Source organism: Mixophyes fleayi, chromosome 9, assembly GCF_038048845.1.
Source record: "Mixophyes fleayi isolate aMixFle1 chromosome 9, aMixFle1.hap1, whole genome shotgun sequence".
NCBI classification, from domain to species: Eukaryota; Metazoa; Chordata; class Amphibia; order Anura; family Limnodynastidae; genus Mixophyes; species Mixophyes fleayi.
Genome location: NC_134410.1, coordinates 55,962,264 through 55,976,638, shown reverse-complemented (window position 1 = coordinate 55,976,638; position 14,375 = coordinate 55,962,264). Strand labels below are relative to the sequence as shown.

General features: G+C 39.9%; 1 protein-coding gene across 2 annotated transcripts in view; it reads left to right on the top strand.

Moving 5' to 3' along the window:
- Positions 1–14,375, top strand: part of STAG2 (STAG2 cohesin complex component) — a 116,443-nt gene that overhangs the window by 39,562 nt on the left and 62,506 nt on the right. Inside the window, exons 2-12 of one of the 2 annotated variants that reach the window (XM_075184367.1) lie at positions 93–227; positions 644–700; positions 951–1,007; positions 2,486–2,564; positions 2,687–2,833; positions 3,564–3,660; positions 6,928–7,004; positions 8,122–8,326; positions 8,529–8,680; positions 10,407–10,480; positions 11,230–11,353. In XM_075184367.1, coding sequence (XP_075040468.1) covers positions 184–227; positions 644–700; positions 951–1,007; positions 2,486–2,564; positions 2,687–2,833; positions 3,564–3,660; positions 6,928–7,004; positions 8,122–8,326; positions 8,529–8,680; positions 10,407–10,480; positions 11,230–11,353 — 1,113 coding nt within the window. In that variant the 5' untranslated portion in view covers positions 93–183. The remainder of the gene's footprint in view (positions 1–92; positions 228–643; positions 701–950; positions 1,008–2,485; positions 2,565–2,686; positions 2,834–3,563; positions 3,661–6,927; positions 7,005–8,121; positions 8,327–8,528; positions 8,681–10,406; positions 10,481–11,229; positions 11,354–14,375) is intronic. The other variant, XM_075184368.1, reaches the window with a different exon arrangement.

Here is a 14,375-nt window from a genome sequence, read left to right as displayed (position 1 = left end):
TCATGGAAGATTTATTAGATGATAATTCTACATATAAAATGGTATACGTTTTACAAGTTTTTAATATTTTATATTGCTTTGTTTCTTTGCAGATTCCACTGGGATTGCTGTCCAGTCGTTCAGTATATAGGTCTATGAACCAAATATTCCAGGGGCATTGGTTTTTCAGAAGATGATAAAGAAATGATAGCCGCTCCAGAAATCCAAACTGACTTCAATCTCCTCCAGTAAGTTTCAAATGTTGATATTCAGAGAAGAGGTTCGGCTTGGTTTGCAACGCAAAATATGACATTATTACTGTAGTTGTGTTTGTTCCTTTTGGTATGTGTCTTGTAAGTATATTATTCATAGAATTGCTGATTATTTTTGTGATATCTCCCATGTAGTTTTTCTTTTCTACTTTTATTGTCCTTCATCGATATGTCAGCGTTGTTTTACTTTGAGAATACTGATATCACAGTGAATCCCAAGCTGTGTCCCCAGACATGTTGTGTGTCACAGTGCTAGAAGTTATGCAGTATTTTAAGTCTGATAGGTGGTAATATATATTCATTTGAATGTTAAACTTAGGAAAATATTAGATATTTCTTTTATCAAATTTTTTCATGATTCCAGTGTTATTTATTACTATCTTTTAACATAGGTACTTCAGACAAAATAATTGTGAGGGAGTTTTGTCGGCAGGTGTCACAACAAAAAGGTTGGGAACCTCTGTGCTATACATTTGTGTGGTAACAGTGAAGATGGACTGGTTTGCTTTTATGAGCAACTTCTGTGTTTTTTGTTTTATTTTGTTTTTATTTTGTTTGTTTTTTTTAATATTGTTTTTAAACCACTATCCACAGTTACAAATTTGCTTTGCATTTTCATCTTTTTTTTTCTTTTTTTTTAGTTTTGTTTTTGTTTTTTTAATTTTTAATAATGTATCAATTTTTTTTGTCTCTCTAAAGACCCCTGGATCATTCCCTCCATGATATGGGCCCACTTTCCTGCAATGCAGGACCCAGGTATGTTCTTTGATAAAACTTGTTCACAACACTATATTGAGAAACAGATTACACAGTATTACATTAATAGGACACTTCAGTTCTATTTAATTTTATAAAATATGTTTTCAGTTTTTCCACTTTAAGGAGTGTAGTTAATTCAGTAATTATTAAATCCTATTAATTATATACCATAGTAAGTGGTGCACATTCTAGCTGTATCTGTAAAGCGACAAACTTTATATAATGCTTTAAAACCACTTTATATGTTCTGGATGCAGATCTACACATGTTTATATTCAAAAGTAGCTTACACTTGAACAGTACTGATGCATATGTCTGTGGACAAATACTTTGCAAGTTAATATGTAATTTCCAATGTCTCCTGTAGGGTTATTTTAGAGATTTGGAGATTACTGTAGACGTAGTTCAACAAGAGTTGGGCTCACACTAATGCCTTTTACTTTGTATGTCAGTATTTTTGACATGTTGTAGGTTGGTATTTGTTTCTAAAATGGTGTATACATTATATTTAGTATCGGTTTTACATGGAAGGGCAGATTTTAATTGGTCTTGTACTTTATTCATTTATTTTACTGTGTATTAGCTGTGATTGCAATTAAGAAATCTGTTTGATTGCAGTACATGTTGAAGAGGCAATATCACTGCAGTTATTACTAAAATAATCTGTTTTAGTATCCCCACCTAATCACATGGAGACAGCAAGTGCAACTGCTAGTATATATGGAGTAATTGGGACCAATGGATTTCCTTCCCATACTCTTATTAATGCTGGTAAAAACATGCATGTTAACACCAGCAGATAAGAGGCCTTACTATTTAAAATTTTAAAGTATATTTTACAAATGGATCATCGAATTGCTTTTTAAATTCATGTAATGGCTTTTAAAAAAATAAATATATATTTTTTTTAAATTTAATGATGACATTTATAATTTGTTTTCGTATATGAATGGAGTTTACATTTTTTCTTCTCTGATTTTCCTCCTGTTTTGGTGCATGGCTGTCAAGATAGCTTTCATTCACAGGCTAAACTAATTCTGTGCAGTAGCAACAGAGACATCTACAGGTTTTAAAAGCAGACTAAGTAAAATACTAAATAGTATATGTACAGCATGAAATAAAGTGTTCAGTATTTTGTGTTATTTCTCTAGACTTGCATAAACAGATATGAGCTATTTTTTCTAGAAACTATAACCGCTGTTGCCCAATGAGTGTGTCACTCACTGCACACCTGTGATCCCTGGTTATAGCGTACTGATAAAGAATTTAATGACAAGGGAAATATCAGATGCACTGCGTGGGAAAGACTGGAATAATTTTAATGTAAAGTAATACTCTTTCATGCAAAGAAAAAAAAACCCTGGTCAGGAAAGGAATAACTCCAAAGCTTCCCAGATGTAAAATTCCAAAGTTGTATTATAAGTTCCTCTGTGTAAAAGCATGCTGCCTTAGATTTATTTATTTTTGAATGCTAGGGAGACAGAAACCCACTTCTCATCAGATACAGACTTTGATGACACTGAAGGAAAAATCCCGAAGCAAGGCAAAGGAAAGGTATATCACTTTGTTTAAAATACCATATGCTGTATTACTTACCATATTTTGTCAAGTTACTCACAATACTTGATAGGTATTAAAAAAAAAAAATACTATTTGTATTCATTTTATCAAAATAGAAAGGAAAAAAAGGTGCAGCGGAGAAAGGCAAAGGTGGTACTTTGAAAGCTGGTGGCCCGAATTGGATGAATGGACACCACCCACAAAATGGAGTAGAGAATATGATGCTGTTTGAAGTGGTTAAGATGGGCAAAAGTGCAATGCAGGTAGCCCTTCTTTTTTTCTTTTTCTTTTTTAACAGGCGTCTATTAAAATCCATTAATCTCAGCAATAACAACCATTTTAGTTCTGTGCTGAGCCAGCATCTCTAACAAATACACACACCCAGTAGCATAAAGCTGTACGTCTTCGCACCACATGTGACTAGTTTTGTATTAAGATTGTTTTCTTAAAGCACACTACTGTTCAAATGGCACATTTCTCACATTCAGTCAAGAGTACTGTGTTGAAGGGTTTGGCATTAATATATATTACAATGCTATAAATCTAAGGTAGATAATAAACTGAAATGTTTAGGAGTTTTAGAACCCAGGTCTTTCAAATCTAGTATTTAAGGATGCAGAGAAGATGTGAGCCAAAAGATCAATAAACTTTTTACCATTGAGAGATATTCTATAAAGTGGATAATAGGAACACCCTGGTATGATACATATTTCTAAAGAACACTCAGTCAAGCTGCTGCTTAACTGTTATTTTAGTATACGCATAAGGAATGCATTACGGGAAGGGATGGGTGTAAAAAGAAAATCCTGTCTCTTTTGCTACTTAACATTTTATTGTTGCTGTTTTTTTTTAGGAAAGACCAAATATAACAAGTGCTTTACAATGACAGAAATCTATTAGTTTCATGATAGTGCCCCAAGACGTTCATTATAATTTTGCTATGAAAAATAACATCTTTTTGATTCTGCGCTTTATTTTTTTTGTCTCTTTTAGTCTGTTGTTGATGATTGGATAGAGGCATATAAACACAACAAAGATGTAGCACTTCTTGATCTCATAAACTTTTTTATTCAGTGTTCAGGATGTAAAGGTATGTGGTCACTATCCATTTTATAAATGTTCTACTTTACAGCTAGTTACTTGCATAACTTTATATTTTAACCATAATATCAGCTTTTCTTGACAAAGAAAAATAAATATTTCCTCGTTATTAACTGAATGAACCATCATACAGATATTAAGATATTAGTATATCAGATATGTTTATTGAAGGACTTTATTGAATTGTATTAAGTCAAATTGGAATTTATATTAGAATATCTTTTTGGTCATTGCATTGAGAACATATTGAGATTTATATTTGATCGTTTCGTCTTTGAGCGCCAATCTTATGTTACAATTTGTATATGTATGACCTTCATTTCTTTATTCTGTGGTGGATCAGGGGAGTAACGTAAGGGCAGCTGGAGATTTGTATCTGCGCTGTTGTGTTTCACTCTATTATTTCATTTATATTTCTAGTTTATTTTAGTGTCTGCGCTACAGTACCATAGGCTTTAAATTAGGATATAAAATTTCCAGCGATGCACCTATGTGCAAAATGTCATAATGCATAATAAAAATCGTTTTTTTTATTTACCCTAGTCATCCAGTGGGCATCATGGTGCTTCCAGCAGTGTTATCCTACTACATTGGTGCTGGTATTACGGACCCCCCCCTTTCCCCAGGGCACATTGCCATTTCTGGTGATTTAGTTTGGGTGTGGCTGGTCTTTGCACCGTTGGGGCAGCTCATTTGTGTGCTGGTGATATTTAGTGAGTGTCTGGTAGTGGAGTGATACAAATTAGAGTTGTCAGTAGATGCATATTACTGACTGTAAGAGGAACCCAAACAGAAATATGTAAAACCCCTTTCACAGACAGGATAGGTTTACTATGCCACCCTATCATGGATGTAATGGATAATCCCCAGCTGCTTTTTGAAGGACCGGCTAAGGAAAGCATGCATTTCGTAACAGCATTAACAGGGACACACAGGATACCCAACTTAAGTTTAACATGAAGAAGTAGTGGCTCAAGGTCAAGTGCTGATAAATAGCCATTAACATCTTCTCTTCAACATCGATTAAAAAGATGAGGGAGGTGGACAGAATATAACATGTTACACGAACCAAGCTACTGCAGCAATCCACTTCCCAGACCCAGCACAAGCTAATCGTTTTAATGTGCTATTAAAATTTTCAACACTATTTCGTAAAGGAGGTGAAGGAATGGCTGCTGGACCAGTAACCACCTACTTTGGAACCAGCTGCCTGAATGGCAAAACAACATGTGGTGATTCGGCTATATTGACAGAAGCACCAGTCCATCAACTGGCCCTAAAGGACTTTATGAACAGTGGAAACCACTTTTCTGCTTCCCACTTCACCAAGCAGACAAACACAGTACAGAGAATTGCTCCTGGAAACTATCAGAGACCACTCTAGCCCTGACTGGAGAGAAAGTGAAAGTGTTCCCACTCAGACAGCTCAATGGAATGTGGCAGGGAAATAAGGGACTTGGCAGAGAGTCACATATATAGCAAAAAAGCCAATGCCAAATATTTGTAGGCACCTGCAGCCAGTCTACGTGGGACCCCTGCGATGAAAAAACTGATAGACGTGGAACGAAGCGTCAACCGCTGTGGTTAGCCCCCCTTCCTTGTATATCAACCCTGTTACTATATTACAGGATTGCACTGCCAAAGTCACAATGGCAAATGACTCGAAGTGCCCATGGCAAGACTGTGTTTTGATTGGACTGTTGGCAAAAAGTTCCAGTAGTTATGGATGGCCTCCCAACAGGTGTTTTCTGGGAAAACACCTTTCTGCTGCCAGACTACAGTCTTCAGGCATCACCAAGCCTAGAGGAAAAGAATCAAGCTGCCAGCAAGCTGGTTGACTCTAAAGAAGCAGTGTTCCCTTGCAACGCCTGGTCCTATTGGACTGCCCAGTGATGCTCTAGTTCCTAGTGGAAAGTCCGCTCCAGTAGTGAATAGCGACAACCACTATGATCTCCATGTGGCTGACCCCATCTTGAGAGACCTTTTAGAAGTTTCAACCTAGACTCAAGTAGAGGACCCATGCTTACTGATGGAGGGACCAGGTGACGGTGGGGAGAGGAAGTGTTCTAAGACAAGCAACTCGCTGGTGATTAGTGAGCAGCTAGTGTCAGTGCTGAGGCACAGTTCTCTTTCAAAACAGGCCGGAAACTGAAGAATGGTGATTGTTTTTCACCAAGTCAACCCATCCAGGAGTGTGTCTGGTGGTAGAAAAACAGTATGGGCAATCTGTAAGAGCAGGCTACTGACTAAGAGGAATTCCCAGACATCTGTAAAAGTCCTCCCCCAGACAGGGCGGCAGAGTCGGCCCATCCTGTCACATGTAGCTTTTATGATTCGATTTGGCTGAAACCATTTCTGAGTACTCAGGATTTGTCAAGGTCCTTAAAAATGTACTTCGTACATCCCCCTAACTTAGTAATCCAATTTCTATAGACTTGCTCACACTAAAGCTATACAGTTACTGTTGACCATTTAGTGTCTGCATAGCTTACATATTGTTCTCTAGCAGTGGCTGAAAACAACATAATGTAATAAACAATTTTAAACCTTTACTCACAAGGCTTGCCCACGCAAGCTATTTCTTCAGCTGCCTTCCGTATTGAATGGCGCAGGTAGTTGTGATATATGTGTCTGAGGTTGCAGAACTAAATTAATAACCATGCCATTTTCCCTCGATATGCTCCCAGCTGTGTATCACTGCTTTGTCTGTGTGGCATAATAATAAATCTCTATGCTGTATGATTTCTCTGTCTAGTTGCATTTCATTGGGATCTCTGCTTGAGAAACTAATTTGGTGGTTGAGTCCTAACAATAAAATAAGCGATAATGGCTTACTAACTAAAAGCCATATGCAAAAAACAGAAACAAAGCAGATGATTGATCATAATTATGTTTAGACATTTGGCTGTTTATCCCCCAAAATTTTTTTTGAAGCAGATATTTATTTGGAAATTTGCTTCTTTTTCAAAGCTGACAATTGCATATGTATAATATGGTATATGTATATGCATGAAAAGACACTCATAAATTGACACAAGTAGGGTTTGTAGTAGGACTTGAGTAAGAATGATTAAATTAAATATGATTATTAAACTAAAATAGTAAATCTCTACTGCAATTAAAGCTTGCATATACTTTATTTTTTTGTAGTATGAATATTAGAAGTTGATATTTTAATATTTACAACTTGAAAAAATAAGTAGCTGTCCTTTTAGATATTGAGACTATCCTAATTAAACAGCTTTTTGACCAACAGGTGTTGTCACTGGTGACATGTTCCGGCATATGCAAAATTCTGAAATAATTAGAAGAATGACCGAAGAGTTTGATGAGGTATGTGTTATCATTTGTTTAGTCTGTATACAAAGATCTATTTACATGTTCACATGCAAATGAAAAAGTAAAGAGGTTATATAGTACAGGGTATTTTTGACTCTATAACTTTTCCTTATCCTACCTCAACATATGGAAATGTGTAAAGGATCAGTAAATGACATCCTAACTTGCCCCTTAGCTTTTCATGTGCAAACTTCTGCACATTGAAAAGCAATGGCTGCACATAAGTCTATTGCATGGATAACATTCTCTCCTGAATTGGCTTGCAGTACTGAGTCTGAGATCAGGGACAGTAGGATTCATGCATCTATTTGTATATTCAAGTGAGATTCCCACTCGAATATACACATAGATGCATAGGCATACTTGCCTACTTTTTGGACCTTGTGATAAGGTGATTTGTGTCATCGTGGCCTCACATCCACTGTATAATGGCACTGTTCAGAAGAAAGTGATGCAGGATTTGGGAGGTTGCTGGGAGAGCATCTCCGGGGTGGTTTAGGAACACAGCCAGCATTACAGAACAGACATGCAACATTCTGCCTTCCAGCCTGCTGCCACCAATGATTGTTTTACTAGAAGAAAAGGCAGCAACTCTTGCCTCGTTGTATAGTTGCATATGAAGTTTTTTGCTCGACAAGCCCTGCACTTTTTGGCACAAGCAGGCAAGTTTTTTGTGTTTTGAAGATCTTTATTTCTTTATTACTGTACATTTAATGGTTAAAGGTTTTCATAACACATGGGGTATAGCTTGTATTAAGGAAAATAAACATAAATGGAAAACAGACTTTCATTTTATTTAAGTGTTTTATTTTTTGTTTTGTTTTAGTAATCTCTAAACAGAAAAACTATTTTGAAGATATTAACTAGGGACAATATTCTAAACCAAGAATTGGCTTCTTGGTAATATCGTTTTAGCATGCTTTAAAAATCCAATTTAGTGAAAAATGTTGGCTATGGGATAGCATTTAAATGGCATTGCCTAAAAGTCTCTCTTGCAATGTTTTGTTTGTGCAAATCTTTAATAAAAATTAGTTTCATATTTTACTTTTTTTGTTGTCATTTTGAAATGTGTAGTAATGTTTGCAGTATTTTTATATAATTTGTTTTGTAGGATAGTGGAGACTACCCATTAACAATGGCAGGCCCACAGTGGAAGAAATTTAAATACAGCTTCTGTGAGTTTATTGGTGTTTTGGTCCGCCAATGTCAGTACAGCATTATATATGATGAGTATATGATGGACACAGTAATCTCTCTGCTCACTGGACTTTCTGACTCACAAGTTCGAGCATTTCGACATACAAGTACATTAGCAGGTCTGTATTTAATTCCTTATTTCCTTTTGCTCCCCCTTTTTCTGTTTATACGTATATCTTACTATTTTTCTTTGAGGGCATTAATTATTTTAATTATGTTTCTAGTATCTGTTGTTTTCTCCACCTGCATAATCACCAGTGAGCTTTGCTTTTTTTTTATTTGTTTGATTGTTGTATAATTAACTTACATTCCTGTTCATAGCTATGAAGTTGATGACAGCTTTGGTTAATGTGGCTCTTAACCTGAGCATCAACATGGACAATACACAAAGGCAGTATGAGACAGAAAGGAACAAAATAATTGGGAAACGAGCCAATGACAGACTGGAACTTTTACTGCAGAAGCGAAAGGAGGTCAGTAAAAAAAAAATTATAACTAATTTTTCTATAGTATATTTTGTTGATTAAGTAGCACAACACTACTTTCCGTTTTTCTTTATTCTTGGCCATTTAGATATTTGCATGCTGTCATAAACTAAAAAACAATAGTTGTGTGAAGTTGATAAAAAAAAGAAAAAGGCATACTTGCTTTAGTTGCCCCTTTCAGTGCCTCAACTCACTCCTATATAAGCTTAGCACTCTGCCTGTTATAAGAAGCATTGGCTTCTTTCAAGCCCCTCCCACATTAACTTGCAATCAGCATTAATATTTAGTTTATAGGGAAGGGGAGGGGGGCATCAACATCCATTCAACTATTTGAAAGAGACCATGGGGTAAATGTATCAAAGTGCGAGTTTGCCAGCGTGTTAAAATCGCGACAAATCGCGGGGGTTTACCCGCGAGTTTAGTAAAAAGAAAACAGAAATGTATCAAGCTGCGATTTTGACACTGATGATCAAAATCGCTGGTCATCTCTGGCGATTTTGTGCGATGTAAACACTCCCGAGATTAGCTAACTCTCCTGTGTTGTATCAGTGAGTTGTAAAAACATCACTGTTACACTGACCTGTCATACAGCTGCCGGAGCTCCGGCAGCTGTCAAAATGTAAAAGAATAGATCAAAGTGAAGAAAAAAAAAGCGTGGGGTCCCCCCGCTATTCCAGCTTAACCCTAGTGCTGCCTGACTACAACTGGTCCCGTGAAAATCGGGGAAATTTTTTTTTTTTTTCACTTTGATCTGTTCTTTACAGTTTTAACACTGCCAGGGCAGTGTAACAGTGATGTGTTTGTACAACACGCTGCTTTTAAGCAGCATGTTGTATCTGGCGTGTTTTGAAGCAAACTCTCCTGAGTTTGCTAACTCGCAGCTTCATACATTTGAGAGCTGTATAGCTGCAGTGGCAAACAGTCGGGAGTTTGATCACTGGCGATTTTGCAAACGGCGATTTTGACAGAAGCACAACTCTGGCGATTTTGCATGAAATCTCGGCTTCATACATTCGCGAGTTTCAACTCTTCCGAGAAAATCGCTGGAGTTGCAAAATCGCACTTTGATACATTTACCCCATGTGTGAATTTAGAGATAATCGCAGTGTAGGACTGCTGGTCATCTGGCACCCCATCAGATCATGCATACTGTTTATCCACGGGAACCCTGTCTGGTCATTTTCTATATTATAGCAGCAGTCCCATGAAAATATGAGATGTTCTTTTTTTAAACATAAATCAGTGTAGCAGGTTATAATTAGAATCTTGGTATTTACCGTTTTCCTTGTGTATTTTTTTTCTTTTCTTGCCATCCAGATAAATATTAATAAAGATAATTATTTGTGGAAGGACAGCTTAGCAAAATGCATGCTTTAAAAGGTTTTTAACTTGCTAATTAAAGAAAAACGGGATTGCTTCTTCAACTCATTAAACTTCATCAAAACAAATTTTAGTTTTGATGGGATTCTTTAACAGATGTAACCTGCGAAACATGTAATGCATTGCCTTTTTCTGATTATGTAACATAGTTAATTCATGCATTTCCTCAGGCTTTCATCTCACATTAGTTATTGTGACTAGATATATGGTTTTGTTTCTGTACTCTCTTTTGAACGCCTGTTTGCTCTTTGGTTCTGTTATATTACTTGGCGTGCTGTGTAAGAAAGTAATGATTTGATACATTGTCATTAGTTCCTCTGTTTTCCTCATATAGTTACAAGAAAATCAGGATGAAATAGAAAACATGATGAATGCAATATTTAAAGGAGTTTTTGTACACAGATACAGGTATGTCATTTAACCAAGACCAGGGAAACATAGACAAAACTAGGAGGACGGGGCATAGTACTTTTCCGAGATTTCACCAAATGTTGGCGTTCATGACAATTGGCCTATTTACCTATTTTTTTTAATTAGCTAGTCTGTAGAGATATGCCACATATATTGTTGTTTTATTAAATATTTGATTCATTGCTATCGGGAGAATTTTTTTTTTTTACATTTTTAATTCTTATTTTAACCTGGGGCACATTCCGAAATCACAAGAAACACTTATTCACCCCCTATTGCTTGCACTTGAATATGGAATAAATACTGCATCTAATAGTAACTTGCGAAACGACTACTATTCTATACAGTTTGCCTGAGTCTATAATGCAGTCTGCCAGAATAGACCTGATTCACCTCTTTTTTTTTTTTTTTGCTGTTACCTAACTTGCCTAAGAAGATATCTTAATGTTGTCCAATGTTTACATTTGTAATGCAGAAGTGCCATATTATCCATATTAGAAACATACAATTCTATTTGAACACCCACTACCCCGGGTGTGCATTGAAAGTGAGGTCCGTCAATGGTTGGCATGCTTGGTAGAAAACGTCAGTTACCTTTTGAGCATTTGTAAACAGCCATTTGGGAATATTGTCTCTCCATTTATAAATTACCCACAGGTTAAAGGGGGTTAAATGTAGTTAAATTGATATTCTTACTTTGTTTTGTAATGTGGTGTTTTTGTTTGTTTTTTTTTTTTTACTTCCAGAGATGCTATTGCTGAAATCCGAGCAATATGCATAGAGGAGATTGGTGTTTGGATGAAAATGTATAGTGACGCTTTCTTAAATGATAGTTATTTAAAATATGTTGGTTGGACCATGCATGATAAGGTAAGTAAGTTATAAATATATAGGCCTTTTCTCTCGCGGTCTATCTTCCTGTCTCGCTCTCACTGCCTTTCTATCTCTTTCCTGCTCTTGCTCTTTGTCTTGCTCTCGTCTGCGTTTGCTCGGGCCTTACCTTCCCTGTCCCGCCTCTCCAAACACATGCAGGCTTAAGTGCCAGAATTGCACATATCTACATTGGTGCGTATGCATGCAACAATGTTCTAGGCATACACAGAGCGATTTCACATAAGATACACTAAGTAAACTGGCATATGTGGAAGTTCACCATGCATATGTGGAAGTTCACCTCACCATGCCTCCCTGTTCACTTGCCATACCCATACTCTCACCTTGCCCAACTTCACGCTCCTGTCCCCGCACTCCCCCGCGCACCGCTAACCTTGCCAACCTTATCCCCATCTCCCCTCTCCCCTCCCTTTCTCCTGTGCCCTCTGGAATGCTAGATCCGTCCGCAACAAACTCCCCTCTATCCATGACCTCTTCTTATCTAACTCTCTTAACCTTCTTGCCATTACCGAAACCTGGCTCACCGATTCCGACACTGCCTCCCCTGCTGCTCTCTCCTATGGCGGCCTCTCCCTCACCCACTCCGCCAGACCTGGAGACCGCCCAGGCGGAGGAGTGGGCATTCTCCTATCCTCCACCTGTACTTTCAGACTCATTCCTCCTGAACCTTCCCTCTCCTTCTCCTCTTCTGAAGTCCACTCTATCCGTCTCTTCTACCCCATCCATCTCCGCGTCTCTGTCATATACCGCCCCCCTGGGCCTTCCTCCCTTTTCCTTGACAACTTTGCTGCCTGGCTCCCACACCACCTCTCCTCTGACATCCCCTCCATTATCCTTGGCGACTTCAATATCCCTATTCACAACCCCACCGACCCTGCTTCCGTCAAACTCCTTGCCCTTTCTTCCTCCCTTGGCCTCTCCCAATGGACCTCCTCTTCTACCCACTGCCTTGGTCACTCCCTTGACCTTGTCTTCTCACACCGTTGCAGTCTGTCCGACTTCTCTATATCCCCCTTTCCACTCTCGGACCACCATCTCCTCTCATTCTCTCTCTCCTCTACTCCTGCACCCCTCCCCCCACCCAAATCTACCCGGTCCAGGCGCGATCTCGACACCCTTGATCCTGCTATTCTATCCTCTTCTCTCGAAACTCTCCTCTCTCCCCTTTCCACCCTGTCCTGCCCTAATCAGGTGGCCTCCCTCTATAACCAAACTCTCTCCTCCGCCCTTGATGCGGTTGCCCCTGCCCAGCCCATCCACCTTCGCTGCTCCAATCCCCAACCCTGGCACTCCAAACTTACCCGTTTCCTCCAAAAATGCTCTCGTACGACCGAACGCCACTGGAGAAAATCTCGCTCCCTGGCTGATTTCCTCCACTTCAAGTTTATCCTCTCCTCCTACAGCTCTGCCCTATCGCTCGCTAAGCAATCCTTCTTTAAATCCCTCATCTCCTCCCAGTCCTCCAACACCCGCCGCCTCTTCGCTACCTTTAACACTCTCCTGTCTCCCCCACCTCCCCCCCTCCCTTCCTCCTTATCTGCCACTGACTTCACCTCCTTTTTCTCATCTAAAATCGCGGCCATCAGACTTGAAATCTCCTCCTCCACCCACTCTTCCGCCACCCCCCCTCTCGCCCTTCCTCCCCCCTCTCCCCTCTCCCCCCAGCCACCAACTCCTTCTCTCCTTCCGCCCCACCTCGGGTGAGGAAGTCCACTCTCTCATTTCTTCTTCCCCCCCCTTCTACCTGCCCCCAGGACCCCATCCCTTCTCACCTTCTTCGCTCCCTTTCCACCTCCACCTGCTCCCACCTCGCTCACCTCTTTAATCTGTCCCTCTCCACCGGCATCTTCCCCTCCGCCTTTAAACATGCTCTCATCTCACCCATTCTCAAGAAACCCAATCTTGACCCCACCTCACTCTCTAATTACCGCCCCATTTCCCTTCTCCCATTTGCCTCCAAAATACTCGAGAGACTTGTCTGCAACCGTCTCTCCACCTACCTCTCTGAACACTCCCTCCTTGACCCTCTCCAATCAGGCTTCCGTCCCCTCCATTCCACTGAAACTGCCCTGGCTCAAGTTACGAACGATCTCCCCTCGGCTAAAGCCATGGGCCACTACTGATTCTCCTCGACCTCTCAGCGGCCTTTGACACCGTTGACCACCCCCTCCTGCTTCACACCTTTCAGTCCATTGGCCTCTCCGGTACCGTCCTCTCCTGGTTCACCTCTTACCTTGCCGACCGTTCCTTCTCTGTTTCCACCTCTGATTCTCTCTCCCCTTCTTCCTCCCTTCCAGTCGGGGTCCCTCAGGGCTTCTTTCCTTGGACCCTTACTATTATCACTATACACCTCTTCTCTGGGTGCACTTATCAGCTCCTTCGGCCTCAAGTACCACCTTTATGCTGATGACACTCAACTCTACCTTTCCTCTCCTGATCTCTCTCCCTCCCTTCTTTCCAGGGTATCCGCATGCCTCTCTGCCATCTCCTCCTGGATGTCCTCTAGATTTCTTAAACTCAATCTTGCTAAAACTGAACTCATTGTCTTTCATCCCTCTCGTACCTCCTTCCCCTCTGACCTCTCCATTACTGTTGACAACTCATCTATCTCCCCTGTTCCCCAACTCCGCTGCCTAGGTGTCATCCTCGACTCCTCTCTCTCCTTTGCCCCTCACATTCACTCTCTCGCCAAATCCTGCCGTTTCCAGCTTCGCAACATTGCCCGCATTCGGCCCTTCCTCTCCCAGGATGCCACCAAATCTCTCGTCCACTCTCTGATTATCTCCCGCTTGGACTACTGCAACCTTCTCCTTATCGGCCTCCCCCTCTCTCATCTCGCTCCCCTTAGATCTGTACTTAACGCCGCTGCTAGGCTTATTTTCCTCTCTCGCCGTTCCACCTCTGTATCCCCACTCTACCAAGCCCTTCACTGGCTCCCCTTCCCCTACAGAATCCTTTTCAAGCTCCTCACTTTGACTTACAAGGCCCTCGCCAACTC